Source organism: Macaca fascicularis, chromosome 20 (assembly GCF_037993035.2).
Source record: "Macaca fascicularis isolate 582-1 chromosome 20, T2T-MFA8v1.1".
Lineage (NCBI taxonomy): Eukaryota > Metazoa > Chordata > Mammalia > Primates > Cercopithecidae > Macaca > Macaca fascicularis.
The window spans coordinates 1,141,753-1,165,049 of record NC_088394.1 but is presented as its reverse complement, the minus strand read 5'-3'; the positions used below and the strand labels follow the sequence as shown (position 1 = coordinate 1,165,049).

Sequence of the window (23,297 nt, the reverse complement as noted above, 5' to 3'; positions counted from 1 at the left end):
TTACCAGCAATTCTCTTTAATGCTCTTTTCCTTCTAAAAGCTTTTGCAAAATCCAGTTTATTTTTACAGTAGATTATCTTTTAAGAAAATGCACCATCTAGCAAGATTGTAGCAAAGTGTGTTTATGCAAACAGGTGGTGCAGAGACAGAGGCCCGTCCCAGCTCATGGGCCACGCACAGACGGGAGCACCTCAGTGTTTTCAGCCAAGAGAACACAAGTCTCAGGATCCATGTGGCTCCCTCAGGCCCTGGACCCAGGCAGGCAGGACAGCCTTGACCACGGGGCAGGGGACATCTCAGTATCTTGTCTGCACCTGCACCACCTGCGTGGCACCTGGCCCTCAGACACCGGCATGGCAGCTCCACGGGCCAGGCCCACTGTCCAGTTGCTCCTGCCCTGGAGTTGGGACCATGGGGAGGGAGAGTGCAGAAATAGCTGAGTGTCCGGAGGAGGGGCTGGGCTGCGGGCATTGCTGGTTCAGACTGGTGCTCTCCACCTGGCTGTGAGGCAGAGGGGAGCAGTGACCGGAAGAATCCTGCAGAAGTTCCAGAACTTAGGAGCCGGCTGAGGACGGCTTCCCCCTAAAACACCTCGGCTGCCTCGGCCACCCAGCACCTGCCAGAAATGCCGGCAGAGGCCGAGGCCACTACAGAAGAGCAAGTGCCCTAGCGCCCGCCTCCTGCCCAGCCCCACGGGGCAGCACCCACGTGTGGTCAGGCTGGTGCAGGGCCGGCAGGATGGGGACCAAGGAGACGCCAGCCCCATGGGTCCCGCACAGACCTGCCCATGCAGTGACCAACATCCAAGGACACAGATGACCCCAAGAAGCGGGAGCGGCACCTCACCTAGAGCTTAGAAGAGAAGGATGCGAAATCCGCCAGCCCTTTGACATCGTTTGGGAACGTCAACCATGCCCCGCCATCGGCCACCAGCACAGCCCCCGTCACATAGGAAGCCAGAGGGCTGGCCAGGTAGAGCACGCTGTGGGCAATCTCGGTCTTGTTCCCCAGCCTCTGCAGCGGGCTCACAGTGACCTTGGTGCTCAGGCTGGCCTGGGGGCCACCTGGAGGGCAGCAGAAGGTTTAGGCCCCATGGGCCCCAAGACCCAGCACCCTCCCCTCTCCCCCAGCTCATTCCGAGAAGCATCTGGGAACAGCAAGGGCACAGTCAGTGTCCCCAAGGCCTAGCATGGAGCAGGATCAGGCCAGGCACCGAACATAGTTGCCACCATGGAATCAGCACAGGGCTTTTCTTTTTTTTTTCTTTTTTTTTTTTTTTGAGATGGAGTCTCGCTCTGCCGCCCAGGCTGGAGAACAGTGGCGCGATCTCCACTCACTGCAAGCTCCGCCTCCCGGGTTCATGCCATTCTCCTGCCTCAGCCTCCCTAGTAGCTGGGACTACAGGCGCCCGCCTTTGCGCCTGGCTAATTTTTGTATTTTTAGTAGAGACGGGGTTTCACCGTGTCAGCCAGGATAGTCTCGATCTCCTGACCTCGTGATCCACCCGTCTCGGCCTCCCAAAGTGCTGGGATTACAGGCGTGAGGGCTTTTCAACATACCCCCTGCCAAGGTTCTGGAAGCTTCCATGGGTACCCTGTGCCCCAGGGGAGGATCTGTGGGAGGCCTGGGCTCCCTGAGAGCCGTACCCAGTCGCCGGAGCCCCTCCGTGCCACTGATGGGGCCAGGGGCGAGGCTGTTGACGCGGATGTTCTGGGGACCCCACTCCACAGCCAAGTGCCGTGTCATCGCGTCTGCACGGGAGAAAGTTGGATATGAAGGGGCCGCTCTGCTCTCTGCAGGGGTCAGGGCCAAGGCCAGGCCTCGCTGCCTGAAGCTGGGCTCAGCTTCACGTGGAGACTGCTGGCTTCCTGGGATGGAAGCAGAGGGCCCAGTGGGAACCCAGGTGGGCAGACCTGGGCAGGGGGGTCATACCCACAGCAGCCTTGGCAGAGCCTGCATGCACCTGGAGCGCCTGCCCCCGGTTCCCCAGGGTGGCAGTGATGTTCACGATCACCCCTCCGTGGTCCTGCAACACACAAGGCCTGAGGCAGTGAGTGGGCGGCCATAAGGGGGAGGCGGTAGGGCGGTGGGCCGGCGGCCGTAAGGGGGAGGCCGCGGGGCGGTGGGTGGGCGGCCATAAAGGGGAGGCTGCGGGGCGGTGGATGGCAGTCATAAGGCGGAGGCCCCCGCCGGGAGGATGCCCACCCGGAAGAACTTCTCATAGAGCACGCGAGACACATTGAAGGTGCCGCCGGTGTCGATGTCCATCACGGTCTTGAAGGCGTTGAAGGACAAGGCGCCGGCGGGGCACAGGAAGTTCCCAGCCGCACCTGCAGAGTGGGAGACCGCAGGAGCTGCTGGAGCCTGGGGAGAGGGATACCAGGTGGGCGTGGCCAGGTGGGTGAAGGGGAGGGTGCAGGAGGGAGCCCAGATGCCCTGTGGCATAGGGAGGAGACCCATGCCCTAGGATAAATTCCAAAATGACCGGAGCAAGATGGGTGTCCTGGCTGCACTACGTCCCCGAGAAGAGACATGCTGAAGCCCTGACCCCGTATTTGCGACTGTGGCCTTGTTTGGAAATGGGGTAGGTTGCAGAGATAATCGAATTACATTGAAGTCACAATGAATTAGGGTGAGCCCTAAATCCAATGACTAGCATCCGTATAACAAGGGAAGAGGACACACACACACACACACACGCCACGTTAAGACAGTGGCAGACAGCAGAGCGACAGTCTTCAAGCCCAGGAGGGCCAAGGACTGTGGCAGTACCAGAAGCCACGCAGAAGGCAGGAACAGGCTCTCCCCGGGGCCTTCAGCGAGCACAGCTTTGCCAACACCTTCCCCTTGGACGTTCTGACCTCCAGAACTGGGAGATTATATTTCGGTTGTTTCAGCCACGCAGGTTGTAGTACTCTGTTAGCCCAGGAAACTAATACACAGGGTGTTTTTCAAAAGGAATTTTTGCAGAGTGAACCCAGTGTTGGTTCATCAATTGTAACAAATGCAAGATGTTAACAGGGAAAACTGTGGGTGGGAATATGGAATTCCATGTACTATTAATTATTCTATAAACCTAAAACTGTGATAAAAAATAAAAGCTGGGGGCCGGGCGCGGCGGCTCATGCCTGTAATCCCAGCACTTTTGGAGGCCAAGGTGGGCGGATCACCTGAGGTCAGGAGTTCGAGACCAGCCTAACCAATGTGATGTAACCCCATCTCTACTAAAAATACAAAAATTAGCCAGGTATGGTGGCGGGTGCATGTAATCCCAGCTACTCAGGAGGCTGAGATGGGAGAATCACTTGAACCGAGGAGGCAGAGGTTGCAGTAAACTGAGATTGCACCACGGTACTCCAGCCTGGGCAACAAGAGTGAAACTCCGTCTCAAAAAAAAAAGCTAGACCGGGCTAGCTTTTATTTTACTGGTAACTCTTGCCTGTAATCTCAGCATTTTGGGAGGTCAAGGAAAGAAGATTGCTTGAGCCCAGGAGTTTGAGACCAGTCTGGGCAACACACAGTAAGACCCTATCTCTACGAAAAACAAAAAATTCAAAAATTACCCAGGCGTAGTGGCACACGTCTGTAGTCCCAGCTGCTTAGGAGGCTGGGGCAGGAGGATGGCTTGAGCCCAGGAGGTGGAGGCTGAAGTGAGCCATGATCACACCAGCCTGGGTGACAGAGTAAGACGCTGTCTCAAAAAAAAAAAAAAAAAAAAACGGCTATTACTTTTTTTTTAGGAGGGAATTTCAGGACACAAGGGCACCCGACTCTGCCATTTAGCCGTGATCATGGAGTCCACCTGGACTGCAGCTGTGCTGACCTGCTGCCTCCCAGAGAAGCGGAGTCAGGCCGGAGACAGAGGCCTGGAGACAGAGATCGGGAAACAGAGGCCCAGAGACAGAGGCCTGGAGACAGAGGGCCAGAGACAGAGATCGGGAGACAGAGGCCGGGAGACAGAGAGCCGGAGACAGAAACTGGGAGACAGAGGGCCGGAGACAGAGGGCCGGAGACAGAGATCGGGAGACAGAGGCCCAGAGGCAGAGGGCCGGAGACAGAGGGCCAGAGACAGAGGCCGAGAGACAGAGGCCCGGAGACAGAGGCCCGGAGCCTGAGTCTGGGCCTCAGGTACATGGATGGGTTACAGCCCACCCCAGGGCAGGCAGCTAGGTTCCCTGGCACAGTCCCCACCCCAGGACCAGAGTTCTAGGGCCTCCAATCGGTACCACCAACCTGTGAGAAGCCACCACCCTCACTCAGCACCGACTCACAGTTAATGAGAATGTCAATTCTGCCAAACTCCTTCAGAGCCTGGTCCACGGCAGCCATCACAGCTGGGGGTGCTCGCACGTCCATACAGAGAGGGAGGCAACGCCGGCCAGTGGCCCCAGCCAGCTTCCTGGCGGCCTAGAAGCCCAGGTAAAGAGGCAGACAGCAGCCCTGCAGCCCCGGCCTGGAGAAAAGGCCTTTGGAGTCTGCAGAGGACAATGGGTCCGGGTTCCACTGGAACCCTGGGTTTGCTGCGGGGCCCCACTCTGGGGAAGCACAGCCTGCAAGTACCCACGACCCTGGTAGATGTTTGTGGGGACCTGCCACACTCTCCCCGCACTGCCACCCGTCCTAGAATCCTCTCTCTGCATCGCCCTCCAGGCCACTGTCACCCATGTCCTGCCCCTGCCGCAGACCAGTGGCACAGGTGAGACTCTCCTCACAGGTTGAGGGCTCCGGTAGGTGGGATGCACGGACCACCTAAATAACCCAGGTGAGCCCAGAGATCTTTATTGGGGCCACATTACCCCCAAACAGGAAGGTTCCTCCCAGGACCCAATAACTAGATTTTTTTTTTTTTTTTTTTTTTTTTTTTTTTTGAGAGGGAGTCTCGCTCTGTCGCCCAGGCTGGAGTGCAGTGGCCGGATCTCAGCTCACTGCAAGCTCCGCCTCCCGGGTTTACGCCATTCTCCTGCCTCAGCCTCCCGAGTAGCTGGGACTACAGGCGCCCGCCACCTCGCCCGGCTAGTTATTTTTTGTATTTTTTAGTTGAGATGGGGTTTCACCTTGTTAGCCAGGATGGTCTCGATCTCCTGACGTCGTGATCCGCCCGTCTCGGCCTCCCAAAGTGCTGGGATTACAGGCTTGAGCCACCGTGCCCGGCCAATAACTAGATTTTTAAAAAGTCAAAGAAGGCCGGGCGCGGTGGCTCAAGTAATCCCAGCACTTTGGGAGGCCAAGATGGGTGGATCATGAGATCAGGAGACTGAGACTATCCTGGCTAACACGGTGAAACCCCGTCTCTACTAAAAAATACAAAAAACTAGCCGGGCGAGGTGGCGGGCGCCTGTAGTCCCAGCTACTCGGGAGGCTGAGGCAGGAGAATGGCGTGAACCCGGGAGGCAGAGCTTGCAGTGAGCTGAGATCCGGCCACCGCACTCCAGCCTGGGCGACAGAGCGAGACTCCGTCTCAAAAAAAAAAGTGGCAGATGTCTCTGGTTGGCCACTTACACTGAAGCTCCATATTTAGAAGTGCAAGTTTTGGTGCCGGCTGGGCACGGTGGCTCACGCCTGTGATCCCAGCACTTTGGGAGGCTGAGGTGGGCGGATCACCTGAGGTCAGGAGTTCGAGACCATGGTGGTCAACATGGTGAAACCCCATCTCTACCAAAAAAATACAAAATTTAGCCAGGTGTGGTGGCGGGCGTCTGTAGTCCCAGCTACTCCAGAGGCTGAGGCAGGAGAATGGCGTGAACCTGGGAGGCAGAGATCGCTGCAGTGAGCCGAGATCGCACCACCACACTCCAGCCTGGGCGACAGAGCGAGACTCCCGTCTCAAAAACAAAAAAAATGTTGGTGCCAACATCCCCTTAGCCTCTGGACCCTCCAGGCCCAGGCCCAGCACCCCCACAGCCACCCGCACAGGGGACCACGGGAGAGGTCCTCTCACCATCAGCACTCGTGGCAGGCTCCTGCTGGCGATCACCGTGTGGCAGCCGTGCCTGCAAAACCAGAAGCAGGTGTGAGGACAGTGCAGGCGAGCGGCACTCCCAGGGGGCATCTGCCCGGCTCCTGGGCAGGAGTCTCTCGGGCGGAAGTACCAGTCCAGGGCTGAAGGCCCAGCTGGCAGAGGGCACAGGGGCGTGAACAGGACTGAGCAACTCTGGAGGGACCTCAGGTGGTGCCCACCCTGGGGTTTCTGGCATGGGACATCCCACCGCACAGGCCTGCCAGCCCTGTCCCAAACACCAGGTACAGAGACTGCTGTGAGCCACAGAGGCCCAGCCCACACATCTGCCTGGGGCCTGCTGGGCCCACATCCTCCACCCTCTTCTCCCTGTGGGGCTGGCGTGGAAGGCCGTTCTGAAGCGGGGTGCTCCCTGCTCCCCTTCCTGACCACATGGATGCAAATCCACCACGTTGGCCTCTAGGGACCCCGGTTCCAGGAAGGCCGCTATGATTTCCAATGTCCAGCTTATCTACTGTTCTTGCAGAAGAGCACAAAGATAAGTCCTGCCTTTAGGTCAAAACAATTTTGATGTTATCTTCAACAAATTCCTACACACTCCCTCTGAAGCAAGACCCTTTCCCTGTGGTACAGAAGCCCTGGGCCTGGGGGTAACAGCTTGGAGACACCTGTCTCGCAGCCACCCGCCTGTCTCGCAGCCACCCGACTATGCTTCTGCCCATAAATTCCCCAATAAAATCACCTCACAGGGACAAACGGGATCTGTCTGCCTTGTTCTTTGATTTCTCCACTCTTCTGGTTTGGGAGTTGCTTCCCCACAACAGCCACAAAGGCAGCTACCCTCCTGCTAGGCAGACCCCACTGGAGCCACAATGTCCCATTCGGTCCTCAGCCACAAAGGCAGCTCCCCCTGCCAGGCAGGCCCCACTGGAGCTGCAATGTCCCGTTCGGTCCTCAGACGCCCCGAGCACAGAGCCACCAGTGGAAAGGCCAAATCTCTTCCTGTGGGGCTCACCTTTCTGGTCTGAAAAGCAGGAGCCTCAGGGGAACCGAAAAGGAGTCCCTCTCTCCCACCTCAGCCTAACTCTAGCCGCTGTCAGGTGGGATACGTTGCTGACCCCGGCCTGAAGCCACAGAATTGTGTCCCAAGAAAAAATGTGCCCTGCCAGGCGCCAGCACTGGGGCCTGACACAGCCCTGACTCTCGAGGTCCCAGCAGGCCCCAGACCAGAGCCACACAATCTCCATTGACCTGTAGGAGCTCCGAAGTCCTGACTCCCCCCAGGGCAATCCTCAACCCCTCCCCAGTCCCTCTGGCAGGCACCTGGATCCTGTCAGGTGGATGAGCAGGGGACTTCTACCTCCCACCAGCATCTTTCCAGGGGTCCAGCATCCAGCAGGGCCCAGGCAGGGAGAAGCGGGGAGCAGGGAGGGGACTCAAAGCAGTCTCACCGCATGAAAATCTCAGCAATCCGGAACCCAATCCCAGAGCCGCCACCTGTGATGAAGGCCACTTTGTCCCTGAGAGTAAAAAAGGAGGCTCCATTAGAAGAGCCCTATTGGGCCAGGCCGGTGGCTCCCAGCACTTTGGAAGGCCAAGGTGGGTGGGCCACAAGGTCAGGAGTTCGAGACCAGCTTGGCCAATATGGTGAAACCCTGTCTCTACTAAAAATAGAAAAATTAGCTGGGCATGGTAGTGGGTGCCTGTAGTCCCAGCTACTTGGGAGGCTGAAGCAGGGGAATCGTTTGAACCCAGGAGGCGGAGGTTGCAGTGAGCAGAGATCACGCCACTGCACTCCAGCATGGGCAAAAGAGTGAGACTCCGTCTCAAAAAATATATATAAATAAAATTAAATTAAAATAAGTAAAAAATAAAAGAGCCCTGTTAAAATACACCCCCCATATTGCTACATGGCAATGATTTAAAATGAAAATTCGGCCGGGCACCATGGCTAATGCCTATAATCACAGAACTTTAGGAGGCCAAGGCGGGCGGATCACCTGAGGTCGGGAGTTTGAGACTAGCCTGACCAACATGGAGAAACCCCGTCTCTACTAAAAATACAAAAAATTAGCCAGGCGTGCTGGCGCATGCCTGTAATCCCAGCTACTCGGAAGGCTGAGGCAGGAGAATCGCTTGAACCTGGGAGGCAGAGGTTGTGGTGAGCCGAAATCATACCATTATACTCCAGCCTGGGCAACAAGAACGAAACACAGTCTCAAAATAAATAAATAAAATGAAAATCCATAAAATTATAGTATTTTATATATTTATTTTGAGAGAAATTCTTGCTACGTCATCCAGGCTGGAGTGCAGTGGCACCATCACAGCTCACTGCTGCCTTGACCTCCCAGGCTAGAAGGATCCTCCTGCTTCAGGGACTACAGGTGTACACTATCATGCCCAGCTGATTTTTCTTCTACTTTTTCTAGAGAGGGGTATTGTTTTGTTGCCCAGGCTGGTCTTGAACTTGTGCTGACACAGACTTGCAAAGTGCAGTGGGGGAAAGAGTATTTTGGTGCACAGGCTCATGCCTGTAAATCCCAGCACTTTGGGAAGCCGAGGCGGGTGGATCACCTGAGGTCAGGAGTTCAAGACCAGCCTGACCAACATGGTGAGACCCCACCTCTACTAAAAATACAAAAAATTAGCCGGGCTGAGGCAGCAGAATTGCTTGAACCCGGGAGGCGGAGGTTGCAGTGAGTATTTCGACAGAAAATGACAGAAGTAGATACAAGATAGAAAAAATAACCCTGGTTTAAACAAGATAGAGGTTATGCGGCCGGGCGCGGTGGCTCAAGCCTGTAATCCCAGCACTTTGGGAGGCCGAGATGCGCGGATCACGAGGTCAGGAGATCGAGACCATCCTGGCTAACACGGTGAAACCCCGTCTCTACTAAGAAATACAAAAAATAGCCGGGCGAGGTGGCAGCGCCTGTAGTCCCAGCTACTCGGGAGGCTGAGGCCGGAGAATGGCGTGAACCCGGGAGGCGGAGCTTGCAGTGAGCTGAGATCCGGCCACTGCACTCCAGCCTGGGCGACAGAGCGAGACTCCGTCTCAAAAAAAAAAAAAAAAAACAAGATAGAGGTTATAGTTTCCTCTCTCCTAAGCCCTGCATGGCATGAATGTCAAAGATGATTCCTGAGATTCAGTGAGCTAGGTCAGGATAATATGGCTTTTTTATTTATTAGAGATTTTCTTTTTTTTTTTTTTTTTTTTTTGAGATGGAGTCTCACTCTGTCGCCCAGGCTGGAGTGCTGTGGCCGGATCTCAGCTCACTGCAAGCTCCGCCTCCCAGCTTTACGCCATTCTCCTGCCTCAGCCTCCCGAGTAGCTGGGACTACAGGCGCCTGCCACCTGGCCTGGCTAGTTTTTTGTATTTTTTAGTAGAGACGGGGTTTCACCGTGTTAGCCAGGATGGTCTCGATCTTCTGACCTCGTGATCCGCCCGTCTCGGCCTCCCAAAGTGCTGGGATTACAGGCTTGAGCCACCGCACCCGGCCTTATTAGAGATTTTCTTGTACATATTAAATGTGTACTAATCGGTATGACTGGCACAAATTGTACCAGATGGATGGGCAGAGCTCTAAGTTGCCTTTCCTATTCTTAATGATTAAAGATTAATTTTGGGCCAGGCGCAGTGTCTCACTCCTGTAATCCCAGCACTTTAGGAGGTTGAGGCAGGTGGATCATCTGAAGTCAGGAGTTCCAGACCAGCCTGATCAATATGGTGAAACTTCATCTCTACTAGAAATACAATTAGCCCAGCGTGGTGGCGTGTGCCTGTAGTCCCACTTGGGCACACTGAGACTGAAGCAGAATTGGGAGGCTGAGGCAGGAGAATTGCTTGAACCCAGAGTGAGACTCCGTTTCAAAACAATTTTTTTTTTTTACTTTGCAGAACACTCAAAAAGAATTGTCAATACCTTTCCTTGGAGAACATAACTTAAAACTTTTTTTCTTTTTTTTTTTTTGAGATGGAGTTTTACTCTTGTTGCCCAGGCTGGAGTGCAATGGCGCGATCTTGGCTCACTGCAACCTCCACCTCCTGGGTTCAAGCGATTCTCCTGCCTCAGCCTCCCAAGTAGCTGGGATTACAGGTGTGCACCACCACACCCGGCTAATTTTTTGTATTTTTAGCAGAGGCTGGGTTTCACCATGTTGGCCAGGCTGTTCTCGAACTCCTGACCTCAGGTGATCTGCCCACCTCGGCCTCCCAAAGCGCTGGGATTACAGGCGTGAGCCACTGCTCCTGGCAAAAGATCATATTTGTGATAAAAACTTGAACATGTTGCAAATTGAAAAAAAGAAAAGGAAAGAAAAAAAAGGATCCGCCCATTGGCCGAGTGAGGGAGGACTTCGACCTTTACCCGGGCTGCCTTCCCATGTGAACACCAAGGCGTTTGCAGGAAAATGAAGAGCTGCTGGGCAAAACCCGGCATTCCTGGGCCTTCTGGGTCTTCGGAAAAATGATTTCAACCTAAAATTTTATGTTAAGAAAGACGAAGCCAGGTTGGGCCAGGCACGGTGGCTCACGCCTGTAAATCCCAGCACTTTGGGAAGCGGAGGCGGGTGGATCACCTGAGGTCAGGAGTTCAAGACAAGCCTGACCAACATAGTGAGACCCCACCTCTACTAAAAATACAAAAAATTAGCCGGGCTGAGGCAGGAGAATCGCTTGAACCCAGGAGGCGGAGATTGCAGTGAGCCAAGATCGCGCCACTGCACTCCAGCCTGGGCGACAGAGCGAGACTCCGTCTCAAAAAAAAAGAAAAAAGAAAAAAAAAAAAGAAAGGAGCCAGGCGAGACAGGTTTCCTAACACACGAGCCCTTCTTGGGGACCCCGCCGGCCCTCTCGGCGCTACGGGAACCACGTGGGGGCGCCCGCGCCCGCGGACCGGACGCCGCACCGAGGCTGCGCCCGCTTCCCGGGCCCCGCTCACCGCAGCAGGTCCGGGCAGAAGAGGTGACGGTACGCGGGGAGACAGTCGTCCCCCTCCACGTCGGGCGGCGGCTGGGCCATGACGCTCGCGGCGAGGACTGCGGGGACAGCGGGCAGGAGCTGCCTTGGCCTCCGGGACCCCGCGCGAAGCGGCGAACGCTCCTGGAACCGGGAGCCCCGCCCCACTCCCCGGACGCCCCGCCCCTCCTCTGATTTCTCCCCGGAGGCCCCGCCCCCCGCGGGGGCTGCTGGGACTGGAAGTCAGCGTGCGAGGTGCAGGCGCAGTGGGGTGGGGGCGGTTCCCGCGGCGGAAGTCCGGCGTTCTGCGGTCCCCTCCCCGAGTCTTTTTCACAGGTATTCGGCGTGAGCGCCGCGTTCGGAGCGTGCGGAACTTGTTGGATACCCCTGGCTCCTGGGTCCAGGCCGGGCTCGCAGCCTCTGGGCCCCCGTTCGCATCCCCGTAAACACCATGGGGAGCGCGGCCTGCCCCGCGCCGCTTCCCAAAATGACCCGTTTTGAGGCCAATAAAGAATGGTCCGGGGCCGGGCGCGGTGGCTCACGCCTGTAATCCCAGCACATTGGGAGGCCGAGGCGGGCGGATCACGAGGTCGGGAGTTCGAGACCATCCTGGACAACATGGTGAAACCCCGTCTCTACTATCAAAATACAAAAATTAGCCGGGCGTTGTGGCAGGTGCCTGTAATCTGGGCTACTCGGAAGGCTCAGGCAGGAGAATACCTTGAACCCGGGAGGCGGCCCCGGCGGGGCTATGCCACGAACCCAGGACGGGGCGCCCCGCCTGTACCACTGTTGGAAGAGGGGAGCCCGCCACGGTCACGGGGGAGAAACACGCTGGGCCGTTCCTGGACTGGACATACCCGCGGGCCAGCGGCTTCAGGGGCGCGATGGAGCCGCCACCGCCACAGTAAAGGCTGCCAGGCCCTTTTTGCGCCGGATGGTGTCAGCCCGCCGGCCCCTTTCTGCCCCTTCCCAGGGAAGGCAGCTCCTCCTTTGGCGGCATCAGACAGCACCGGCTCCTGCCCAGCTTGGGTTCCCCCGGATTGCAGGTTGGTGGTCTCTGGACCCCCGCCTGGCTCATACATCCAACAACGTTATAGAACTAGGTGTGCAAAACTTCATCTTTACTCTTCAACTCTTTACAACTTGCATAAAAGCGTCATTTCTACCTCAGAGTTGGCGGAAGTCATAATTAATGTACCACCCATGTGCTGGGCATGGTGAATTTTAATGCCTCCCCTTTGGAGGAAAGGTTAGGATAACTTTCGAAGACCCTCCCACCACAAAGGCTGTCCGGCACTTTGGTGCAAAACGGATTGGTCCAATCTTGTGCTGGCTTGGGGTACAGAAAGGCACTGAAGTTGGTGGCTGAAACTCCTCTGGGCTGGGCTGGGGCAGAGGTGAACAGGGAAGTAAGTGGTTTGGGATAGGCAGGGATGGACGTGGGCTTGGGTTCTTGCTGACAGAGGTAGTTGTTCCTGCGTGGAGGCTGGGGTGGTAAGGGCAGCTTGAGCCTCAGGCTGAGTGGATGCTGCTGTGCTGGCCCCCGTCTGCCCAGCTCACCAGCTCACTGCTCTGGAACCACAGCTGGATCTCCCGCTGGGCCCCCTCCACAGAGTCGCTGGCGTGGATGACGTTCCTGTGCCAGTGACAGGAGCAAGGTGAGGCTCAGGCTTCATGTGCACCCTGAGGAGTCCCAGGGACCATCTGTTGCTCCCCTGTTGCCCTCTGTCTAGGGGAGCAAGCCTGTGACTGCAGACAGGAAAGGAGTAACAGTGGAGCTGGGAAACCGGGTTCCAGCCTGGCCTCAGCCTTTTACAGCCTCGTGGACCCCCCCAGACCCCAGCTTTTGGGAGCCTCATTTCCCGCCAAGTTGCCCCATGCCAACCCCTTGGGGTGTCAGGCAATGATGGCACGGTACATATAACACAAAGGGAACGCCTCATTGCCCTGTGTGCAGGAGGGTCTGGAAGAACACCGCTGTCACCAACGTGAGCTGTCATGTTCCACCTGGCTTCAGCCCAGCACAGCAAGACACCCAGGTCTCGTGGATCTGCCACCACCCCAAGTACTGGCCCTCTTCGTCCCCAGCAGCAGCCCGGTGTGTCAGGACCCCCGTACCTGCTGATGTGCACGCTGAAGTCACCCCTTATGGTTCCTGGGGCAGCCTCAGCCGAATCAGTGTGTCCAATCATGGCCCTGGAGGCGCGGACGACATTGTACCCTTCCCAGACCTGCAGCGCGAGATAATGGTTGGGAAGAAGTGGGGAACACCAAGGCCCCTGCACTCAATCCAGGGCCCCTCCCCTTGCTGGGGGGAAGACACACCCCCAGGCCCTTCCACCACCCCTGCCCTGCCGTACCATGGCCACCATGGGCCCAGAGCTCATGTAGCGGATGAGGGCAGGGTAGAAGGGCTTCCTCCGCAGGTCCTGGTAGTGCTCGGCAAGGACGCTCTCTGGTGCCTGGGTGGCATTGAGGGAAGGAGGAGGAGCCACAGAGAGTAAACCTGGGCACTAGCGCAGCAGCTGTGATGCCCTGACCTCAGGCACCTTGCAGATAACACCAGCATGGGCAGTACCCCCACTGCAGAACAGATCCCTCCTGCCCCTTCAACTGCCAAAGCCGGGCCCTACCCCGGCACTGGTTGGGATGTGAAAAGGCTGAGAAGGATCCCCCAACCCTGTCCCCACGGGGACACCCACAAGCCCAGAGCCCCACTACCTGCAGCATCTTCATCCCCACCAGTGTGAAGCCCCGCCTCTCAAAGCGCTGGATCACGTCCCCAACGAGCCGCCGTTGCACCCCATCTGGCTTCACCGCCACCAGGGTCCGTTCCCGGGTCCAGGAGGGCCCTCCTTTAAAAGGCAAGGGGTCGGGGCACTGACACCTCAGCCTTTCACATCCCCACGACCCGGGTTTCCCTGCCAGAGCCCAGGGGTCACCAGGCTTCAGGGTGTCTGCCACTATGCAGAGCACTCTGGAATGGACAAGGATGGTGCCCATAGCCAGAAATGCTCCCACAATAGTCCCTGTCAGGGACACCCAAGATAATGTGTCCCTAGGGCTTCTAGCCTCTCCCAGGGGCCATGGCTTCTCCCAGCAGAGGCAGAGGCTGCCTGAGATGTGCGATCGCCCGGAGGTTCAGGGAGATACTGCCTCAGCTCAGGGATCACCACCCCAAGGTCCATAGAGGCACAGCCCAGCTCAGGGACCACCCCAAGGTCCACGGAGGCACAGCCCAGCTCAGGGACCACTCGAGGTCCAGGGAGGCACAGCCCAGCTCCGGGACCACCCCGAGGTCCAGGGAGGCACAGCCCAGCTCCGGGACCACCCGAGGTCCCCAGAGGCACAGCCCAGCTCAGGGACCACCCGAGGTCCAGGGAGGCACAGCCCAGCTCAGGGACCACCCCAAGGTCCAGGGAGGCACAGCCCAGCTCAGGGACCACCCCGAGGTCCACGGAGGCACAGCCCAGCTCAGGGACCACCCCGAGGTCCAGGGAGGCACAGCCCAGCTCCGGGACCACCCGAGGTCCCCAGAGGCACAGCCCAGCTCAGGGACCACCCGAGGTCCAGGGAGGCACAGCCCAGCTCAGGGACCACCCCAAGGTCCAGGGAGGCACAGCCCAGCTCAGGGACCACCCCGAGGTCCACGGAGGCACAGCCCAGCTCAGGGACCACCCCGAGGTCCACGGAGGCACAGCCCAGCTCAGGGACCACCCGGGGTCCCCAGAGGCACAGCCCAGCTCAGTGGCCGCAGGGAAGTCTGGAGATCTGGCAAAGCTCCAGCCTCACTTTTGACTCCAGCCCTTCTGGATGACGACAGACATGGTCTGAAGCCCAGACTTTCCACGTGAAGAGGAACCCAGAGCCCACCCTGTGTTTGAGGTGAAGGAGTGGCAGGAAACCAGGGAGAAACACACTTTCCCCACCGGTGAGCCCTGGAAACACGGACAAAGGGGGCCTGAAGATTGAAGAGGGAAGGTAGCAGGGTTCCTGCCCGAGCCAGGAGACGGGGTCTGTGCTGCTGTGGAGTTTCAAGGCCTGCCGCTTCCAGACCCAGGGTCAGCACTGAGCTCCGCCCCAGCCGTCCTCCACTGGAGGGGACGCTGCCAGGGAGACAGAAGACGTCCTCACCCTCCCCACAGTCCCAGGCTGCTCCAGAGCCAAGCTACCCTCCGCAGCGGGTCCCTGGTTTCCAGACGAGCCCAGACCCTGTATGTCCCACAAAGAGGCTGGAAAGAGCCAAAGGGGCCCCGCCAGGCCAAGAGGAAAAGTTAACCCCAGCAGGCTGCTGAGGCCCATGGGAGGAAGACCCCCTGGTTGGTTTGTTCCCCCAAAACCCAGTTCACAGGACGCCCTGTGTAGCCTGGGGCTCTGCTGCGGCTGGTGCGGGCATTGGAGGCGGCGGCTCACTTTTCAGAGCCGATGGAGGGAGCCCTGGGACATGGATCGTCCTGTGAGGTGGCAGCTGGGGGGGCCAGGTGGCGGCGGGGCCGGGGACTTAGCGCCTGGCGTCCCAGTCAGATTCTGGCCTAACTTGGCCTTCAGCGAACGACCCAGCGGAGCGGCTCCCCACCCCCACCCCGGCCGGGAGCCCCCTCACCGCCCAGTGCTGCCGCCGGCCTCTGCCTTCCTTGGGCTCCTGGGCCCTCGGTCGCCCCGGATCCGCCCAGGCTGCCAACTCGCCGGGCGCCTGCAGCCTGGGGCCTGGGGAGGCGAGAAGGGGCCGCAGAGCCGGGCGGGCCCTGGAGGGGCGCGGGGGTGCAAGCCGGCGCCTTCCCCAACTCGGGCGGACCCCGCAGCCCGCGCCCCGAGGCCTCTGGGGGAGTCGGACCCCGATCCGCACGTGCGCGGACAAAGGCCGAGCGGCGCGCGCCCCCTCCGTCCCCCGCGTACCCGCCGGGAAGCGCGGCCCCACTCACCCGAGCTGGGGCGCACGAGCAGGCTCGGGTCCGGGGCCCGCGGGCCGCAGCGCAGCCCCCGCAGTGCGGAGCGCCAGAAGAGGCCGCCCATGACGCCCGGCCCGCGGGCCGCTGCGAGCGCGAGGAGCGGGCGCGGAGGGCGGTGCCAACCACAGACCCGCCCCCGCCCGCCCCGGAGCCCCCGCGCCGATGCTATCTGCAGCCCCCTGCCGCCCCAGACCCCCGTGGCCTGGCGCTCACGGGGCGCGTGGAAATGTTCAACCCCAATTTCTGTTAAAATTGAAGAAAAAACAGAAAATAATAATGAATCCCTCTCGAATTGCATTCGTCTTTATACGGACGCAACTGTTAACTATCATTTTCACGCTTTCCCGCGGAGGAAGGCCCACTCGGGAGGCTGAGGCGGGAGGATCGCTTGAGCCCAGGAGGTTGAGGCTGCAGTGAGCTGTGACTGCACCGCTGCACTCCAGCCTGGGCAATAGAGCAAGACTCTGTCTCAGAAATAAATAAATTCACGGACCAAAAGGAAGTCTGTCTAGAAGCCCTGGCCTGAGCTGCCTCCAATGGAGGGTGAAATTCCCACGGGAGCCCCAGGGCGGGAGGAGGCATGCGCTCCGGAGACGCTGGCCCTGCGGCCAGGACGAGTAGGCGGGACTACAGACCCGCGCCACCACAACCAGCTAATATTTTAATTTTTTGTAGAGATGGGGCCTCCCTGTTGCCCATGCTGGTCTCAAACTCCTGGGATTAAGAAATCCTCCTGCCTTGGCTTCCCAAGGTGCTGGGATTACAGATGTGAGCCTGGTCTGTGAATGTGAATGGGGAAAAATGCGACCTTTATTCTCAAATGGCCGCTGATGTGGCTGCATTCCTCTAATTCATTCAGTTGTGGATATGAGGAACAAGGCACAGTCATAGTTACAGGGCCTGTGACTTTGTCACCAACAGAATTCACAGGTATGGTAATATTGGGTAGATACCACAGGGTGCTACTGTTTGAAATGGTTAGGTCTCCCACTCCTAGAACTTAATGAATCTTGAAAAAGCTTGTATTCTTTTCGCTGCTATGTGAATGGAATTGTTTTCTTATTAAAATTGTCCGTTGCAAGTGTATAATGTACAATTGAGGCTGGTTGGTTTGTTTTTAGACGGAGTGTCGCTCTTGCTGCCCAGGCTGGAGTGCAGTAATGGCATGATCTCTGCTCACTGCAGCCTCTGCCTCCCAGGTTCAAGCAATTCTCCTGCCTCAGGCTCCTACAGGTGTTTGCCACCACACCTGGCTGGTGTTTTTTTGTATTTTTAGTAGAGACGGGTTTTTGTCATGTTGGCCAGGCTGGTCTCAAACTCGTGGCCTCAGGTGATCCACCCGCCTTGGCCTCCCAAAGTTCTGGGATTACAGGCGTGAGCCACCGCGCCCGGCCAACAATTGAGCTTTGTGCATTGGTCTTGTATCCTGCAAGCCTGCCGAATGCATTTATTAGTTCTACTAGTTTTTTTAATGAATTCCTTGGGAATTTCTTTGTATAAGATTGTGTCATATGGAGCGGGGCACAGTGGCTCGTGTCTGTAATCCCAGCACTTTGAGAAGCCAAGGCGAGCAGATCACAAGGTCAAGAGTTCAAGACCAGCCTGGCCAATGTGGTGAAACCCCGTCTGTACTAAAAATACAAAAATTAGCTGGGCACGGTGGTGCATGCCTGTAATCCCAGCTACTGGGGATGCTGAGGCAGGAGAATGGCTTGAACCCAGGAGGTGGAGGTTGCAGTGAGCCGAGATCGTGCCATTGTATTCCAGCCTGGGTGACAGAGCAAGACTCTGCCTCAAAAAAAGTCATGTCATATGGGAATAGAGATGGTTTCAGTTCTTTCTTTCCAATCTGAATGCTTTTATTTTCTTGTCTAGTTGCTCTGGCTAAAATTTGCAGTACTATGGTATAAAGAAGTGGCTTTGTTTCTTTTTAGAGGCTGGACTCTATGGCTCAGGCCTATTGTCCCAACAATTTGGGAAGCTGAGACTGGAGAATCACATGAGCCCAGGAGTTTGAGGCTAGCCAGGGCAATATAGCAAGACCCTGTCTCTTCAAAAAAATAATAAAAATAAATAAAAAATATATGAGTGAAGTGTATAATATGTCAATTGTATCCCAATAAATCTATTGCAAAAAGGAAAAAGCAGTTATTATTATATCGTACATTGTTTAATGTTTTGTTTTTGTTTTTTTAGCAAGAGTCTCGTTCTGTCACCTGTGCTGGAGGGCAGTGGTACAGTCATAGCTCACTGCAGCCTTCACCTCCCAGCCTCAAGCAATCCTGCCTCAGCCTCCCCAGTAGCTAGGAAAACAGGCCTGAGCCACCGCACTTGGCCTAAAATATTTTGTTTGTTTGTTTGTTTGTTTATGAGACATAGTCTCACTCTGTCGCCTAGGCTGGAGAGCAATGCCATGATCTTGGCTCACTGCAACCCCCACCTCCTGTTTCAAGCAATTCTCCTGCCTCAGACTCCCAAGTAGCTGGGATTACAGGTGCTCGCCACCACACCCAGCTAATTTTTTGTATTTTTAGTGTAGACAGGGTTTCGCCATGTTGGCCAGTCTGGTCTTGAACTCCTGACCTCAGGCAATCCACCCACCGCAGCTTCCTAAAGTGCTGGGATTATAGGTGTGAGCCACTGTGCCCGGCCTGGCCTACAATATTTTCATAATGGTATTTCAGTATAGTTTTTTTCTTTTTTCTTTTTTTTTTTTTGAGACGGAGTCTCGCTCTGTCGCCCAGGCTGGAGTGCAGTGGCACGATCTTGGCTGACTGCAACCTCTGCCTCCCGGGCTCACGCCATTCCCCAGCCTCAGCCTCTGGAGTAGCTGGGACCACAGATGCCTGCCACCATGCCCGGATAATTTTTTGTATTTTTAGTGGAGACGGGGTTTCACCGTGTTAGCCAGGATGGTCTCGATCTCCTGACCTCGTGATCCGCCCACCTTGGCCTTCCAAAGTGCTGGGATTACAGGCGTGAGCCACTGTGCCTGGCATTTTTTTCTTTTTATTTCCGTGTATTTTATTTTGCACATTAAAAACATGCTGGCCGGGCTCAGTGGCTCACGCATGTAATCCCAGCACTTTGGGAGGCCGAGGCAGGCAGATCCCTTGAGGCCAGCACTTGGAGACCAGCTTAGCAAAATGGCGAAACCCTGTCTCTACAAAAAAAATTCAAAAATTAGGTGGGTGTAGTGGTGCGCGCCAGAACTCTTGTTAGAAACCATCAAGCTGTTGTTGATCCTCCCATCTTGGCCTCCCACAGTGCTGGGATTACAGGCGTGGCCACAGCGCCCGGCCCTGGCCTCCGTTGTTTCTAATGGGAAGTTATGCCATTCAGTTGTTCCCTGGACTATAATGTGTCATCTTTCTCTGTCTGCTTTCAATATTTTCTCTTTAAGTTCGTTTTCCAGCAGTTTGACTATGATGTAATTGGTTATGGTTTTCTTTGCATTGATTCTTGTTAAGGTTCACTAAGCTGCTTGAATCTGTAAATTAACGCCTTTCACCAAATTTTAGAATTTGGGGTATTTCTTCACATATCTTTTTCTGTCTCAGTTTCTTTCCTGTCCTCTTGGAGTTCCATGTGTACACACGCTAGACTTCTTTCTTTCTTTCTTTCCTTCTTTCCTTCCTTCCTTCCTTCCTTCTTTCCTTCTGTCTTTCTTTCTTTCTTTCGAGACGGAGTCTCACTCCGTTGTCCAGGTTGGAGTGCAGTGGCGCGATCTCAGCTCACTGCAAGCTCCGCCTCCCGGGTTCACACCATTCTCGTGCCTCAGCCTCCCGAGTAGTTGGGACTACAGGCATCTACCACTGCGCCTGGCTAATTTTTTTTGTATTTTAAGTAGAGACAGGGTTTCAGTGTGGTCTCAATTTCCTGACCTCATGATCCACCTCCCTGGGCCTCCCAAAGTGCTGGGATTACAGGTGTGAGCCACCGCATCCAGCTAGACCTCTTTCACCTCTGCTCAGGTCACTGCAGGGAGGATCCAGGAAGAGTGGGTTCCTCCTACAAGGAGGGGCCCAGCACAGCCTTAGTCCCATCGGCCAGCCCAGGTACACTGCTGAGGGATGCAAGGGGAGCCCTCCAAGCAGAAAGCAACTCTTGGGCCTCCTGCCCCAGCAGTCATCTCTGTCCCTGTCACCTTTGTTCCCACCCCTTGGAAGGGACAAGGACATCTGCTGTGGTTCCGTGCTCCAGTACTGCTGGACTCACCCCAGGCTCCCTGCAGGCTGAGCGCTGTACGGTCACTGCCCATGCCCTTCATCTTCCAACTCACTAGCACCCACACCCAGGACAGGCGTTCATTTGCTCAGACAAAATAGGGATAAATCAGAACCACTGCTGGGCGTGCTGGTACTGGCCTGTAATTGCAGCCACCTGGGAGACTGAGGCAGGAGGACCCTTTGATCCCAAGAGGCCAACACTGCAGGGAGCCACTATCTTCCCACTGCACTCCAGCCTGAGTGACAGAGCAAGGCCCTGTCTCAATTAAAAAAAAAAAAAAAAAAGAAAAAAGAAAAACCCATCTACTGCCATCTACTGAATGTAAAACAACACCAAAACACTGTACTGAACATAAAACAAAAAAAAAACCTGAAACTTCATTCAGATTCTAAGAGTATGTACTTCCGGCCAGGTGTAGTCGCTCATGCCTGTAATCCCAGCACTTTGGGAGGCTGAGGCGGGCGCATCACCTGAGGTCAGGAGTTTGAGACCAGCCTGGCCAACATGGTGAAACCCCGTCTCTACTGAAAATACAAAAGTTAGCCAGGCGTGGTGGTGCACACCTGAAATCCCAGCTAATCGGGAGACTGAGGCAGGAGAATCACTTGAACCTGGGAGGCAGAGGTTGCAGTGAGCTAAGATCCTGCCATTACACTCCAGCCTGGGGGACAAGAGCGAGACTTTGTCTCAAAAAAAAAAAAAAAGTGTAGGGAAAAGAAAGAGAGATCAGATTGTTACTGTGTCTATGTAGAAAAGGAAGACATAAGAAACTCCATTTTGGGCTGGGCGCGGTGGCTCAAGCCTGTAATCCCAGCACTTTGGGAGGCCGAGACAGGCGGATCACGAGGTCAGGAGATCGAGAACATCCTGGCTAACACAGTGAGACCCCCGTCTCTACTAAAAATACAAAAAATTTAGCTGGGCTTGGTGACGGGCGCCTGTAGTCCCAGCTACTCGGGAGGCTGAGGCAGGAGAATGGTGTGAACCCAGGAGGTGGAGGTTGCAGTGAGGCAAGATCGCGTCACTGCACTCCAGCCTGGGCAACCGAGCGAGACTCCATCTCAAAAAAAAAAAAGAAAGAAACTCCATTTTGGTATGTACTAAGAAAAATTGTTTCTGCTTTGAGATGCTGTTCACCTGTAACTTTAGCCCCAGCCCTGTGCTCACAGAAACATGTGCTGTGTGGAACCAAGGTTTAAGGGATGAGGGCTGTGTAGGATATGCCTTGTTAACAATATGTTTGCGGCCGGGCGCGGTGGCTCAAGCCTGTAATCCCAGCACTTTGGGAGGCCGAGACGGGCGGATCACAAGGTCAGGAGATCGAGACCATCCTCGCTAACACGGTGAAACCCCGTCTCTACTAAAAAATGCAAAAAAAACTAGCCGGGCGGGTTGGCGGGCGCCTGTAGTCCCAGCTACTCGGGAGGCTGAGGTAGGAGAATGGCATAAACCTGGGAGGCGGAGCTTGCAGTGAGCTGAGATCCGGCCACTGCACCCCAGCCTGGGCGACAGAGCAAGACTCCGTCTCAAAAAACAAAAAAAAAGAAAAAAAGAAAAAAAAAAAATATGTTTGCAGGCAGTGTGCCTGGCAAAAGTCCTCGCCATTCTCCGTTCTCGATTAACCAGGGACACGATGCACTGCGGAAGGCCGCAGGGACCTCTGCCCAAGAAAGCCTGGGTATTGTCCAAGGTTTTCCCCCACTAAGACAGCCTGAGACATGGCCTCGTGGGAAAGTAAAGACCTTACCATCCCCCAGCTCGACACCAGTAAAGGGTCTGTGCTGAGAAGTAGTGAAAGAGACAGGCCTCTTTGCAGTTGAGATAAGAGGAAGGCTTCGGTCTCCTGCTCGTCCCTGAGAATGGAATGTCTCAGTATAAAGCCGACCAGTCGTTCTATTCTGAGATAGGAGAAAATCACCCTGTGGCTGGTGGCGAGATATGCTGGCAGCAATACTGCTCTGTTACTCTTTGCTACACTGAGATGTTTGTGTAAAGTGAAACATAAATCTGGCCTATGTGCACATCCAGGCACAGTACCTTTCCTTGAACAGATTCCTTTGCTCACATGTTTCTCAGCTGACCTTCTTCCCACCTGTTGCTCTGCTACACTCCCCTCACCAAGATAGTAAAAATAATGATCAATAAATACTAAAGGAACTCAGAGACCAGCGCCAGTGCAGGTCCTCGCATGCCCCTGGGCCCACTCTTTTTTCTCTATACTTTGTCTCTGTGTCTTAGTTCTTTTCTCAGTCTCTCGTCCCACCTGACAAGAAATATCCACAGATATAGAGGGGCAGGCCCCCCTCAAAAATGGTATGTACTTCCTACTTTTTTGGTCGGAAAATGACTTTTTTCTCTTTTTTTTGAGATGGAGTCTTGCTCTGTCTCTGTCACCCGGGCTGGAGTGCAGTGGTGCGATCTCAGCTCACTGCAACCTCTGCCTCCCGGGTTCAAGCGATTCTCCTGCCTCAGCCTCCCAAGTAGCTGGGACTACAGGGCATGCCAGCTTTTTGTATTTTTAGTAGAGACAGGTTTCACCATATTAGCCAGGCTGGTCTTGAACTCCTGACCTCGTGACCCGCCCACCTCTGCCTCCCAAAGTGTTGGGATTACAGGTGTGAGCCACCGTCCCCAGCCCTTGGATGATTTAATTAATTAATTAATTAATTAATTTTTGAGATGGGGTCTCAGTCACCTAGGCTGGAGTGCAGTGGTGTGATCTTGGCTCACTGCAGCCTTGACCTGCTGGGCTCAAGGGATCTTCCTGCCTCAGCCTCTGGAGTAGCTGGGACTATAGACATACATGCCACCATGCCTGGGTACAATTTGTTTGTTTGTTTGTAGAGACGGTTTCACTATGTTGCCTAGGCTGGGAAAATGACCTTTTTTTTAATGAAAGAATAATAATGTATGGTAGTTGAGCCTTAAAAAAAAACCCAAACTCTGGGAAAACTATTTCTGTCTGTGAAACTCTGATGAAACTCTGATGTCTGGGCACCTCTGGTGTGGTTCATGCTGACAGGTTGGGGCACTGGGTCAGAAAGACGGGGTTACTGTCTGCACCCCTCCTGCCTGGCCACAGAGAGAGAGAGACCCATCTCCTGCCCTCAGGAAACTCGCGGCAGAGTGGGGAGACAGGTCTGCCATATCTACCAGGTGGCCATGAACAGACAGAGGGAAACTCCTGTCAACCTGCAG

At 55.6% G+C, this 23,297-nt stretch overlaps 2 protein-coding genes across 19 annotated transcripts; both read right to left on the bottom strand.

Moving 5' to 3' along the window:
- Positions 1-11,088, bottom strand: DECR2 (2,4-dienoyl-CoA reductase 2). Of its 12 annotated transcripts, none has more exons than XR_012429565.1 (9): positions 10,901-11,088; positions 7,408-7,476; positions 5,939-5,990; positions 4,272-4,407; positions 2,206-2,364; positions 1,933-2,026; positions 1,560-1,751; positions 847-1,064; positions 1-536 (listed from the first exon to the last, which is right to left on the bottom strand). XR_012429565.1 is itself a non-coding variant. In XM_015442256.4 (9 exons), the coding sequence occupies exons 1-8, from the start codon at positions 10,978-10,980 to the stop codon at positions 847-849; spliced, it is 966 nt and encodes a 321-aa protein (XP_015297742.1). In that variant the 5' UTR covers positions 10,981-11,088; the 3' UTR covers positions 1-536. The 12 variants fall into 12 exon arrangements, 8 of the variants coding, with proteins under 8 accessions (XP_015297742.1, XP_015297744.1, XP_005590816.1 ...); XR_012429567.1 differs by having other exon boundaries at positions 1-501; XR_012429564.1 differs by having other exon boundaries at positions 1,647-1,751.
- A 934-nt stretch (positions 11,089-12,022) lies between these two features.
- Positions 12,023-15,957, bottom strand: NME4 (NME/NM23 nucleoside diphosphate kinase 4). 7 transcript variants are annotated; one of them, XM_074028387.1, is made up of 5 exons: positions 15,524-15,957; positions 13,642-13,775; positions 13,281-13,382; positions 13,039-13,151; positions 12,023-12,669 (listed from the first exon to the last, which is right to left on the bottom strand). In XM_074028387.1, the coding sequence occupies exons 2-5, from the start codon at positions 13,654-13,656 to the stop codon at positions 12,477-12,479; spliced, it is 423 nt and encodes a 140-aa protein (XP_073884488.1). In that variant the 5' UTR covers positions 13,657-13,775; positions 15,524-15,957; the 3' UTR covers positions 12,023-12,476. The 7 variants fall into 7 exon arrangements, with proteins under 7 accessions (XP_073884488.1, XP_073884490.1, XP_073884489.1 ...); XM_074028389.1 differs by having other exon boundaries at positions 12,023-12,556; XM_074028388.1 differs by having other exon boundaries at positions 15,817-15,957.
- Positions 15,958-23,297: the final 7,340 nt, after the last annotated feature.

Excerpts from the sequence above, each read along its gene's own strand:
- DECR2 (XM_015442256.4), bottom strand. The coding sequence starts at position 10,980 with ATGGCCCAGCCGCCGCCCGACGTGGAGGGGGACGACTGTCTCCCCGCG. Across the intron at positions 4,408-5,938 it reads GCCTGCCACGAGTGCTGATG|GCCGCCAGGAAGCTGGCTGG; the intron begins GTGAGAGGACCT and ends CTGGGCTTCTAG. Across the intron at positions 2,331-4,271 it reads AATTGACATTCTCATTAACT|GTGCGGCTGGGAACTTCCTG; the intron begins GTGAGTCGGTGC and ends CCCACTCTGCAG.
- NME4 (XM_005590758.4), bottom strand. The coding sequence starts at position 15,933 with ATGGGCGGCCTCTTCTGGCGCTCCGCACTGCGGGGGCTGCGCTGCGGC. Across the intron at positions 13,383-13,641 it reads TGGGGATGAAGATGCTGCAG|GCACCAGAGAGCGTCCTTGC; the intron begins GTAGTGGGGCTC and ends AATGCCACCCAG. Across the intron at positions 13,152-13,280 it reads CTGGGCCCATGGTGGCCATG|GTCTGGGAAGGGTACAATGT; the intron begins GTACGGCAGGGC and ends CTCGCGCTGCAG.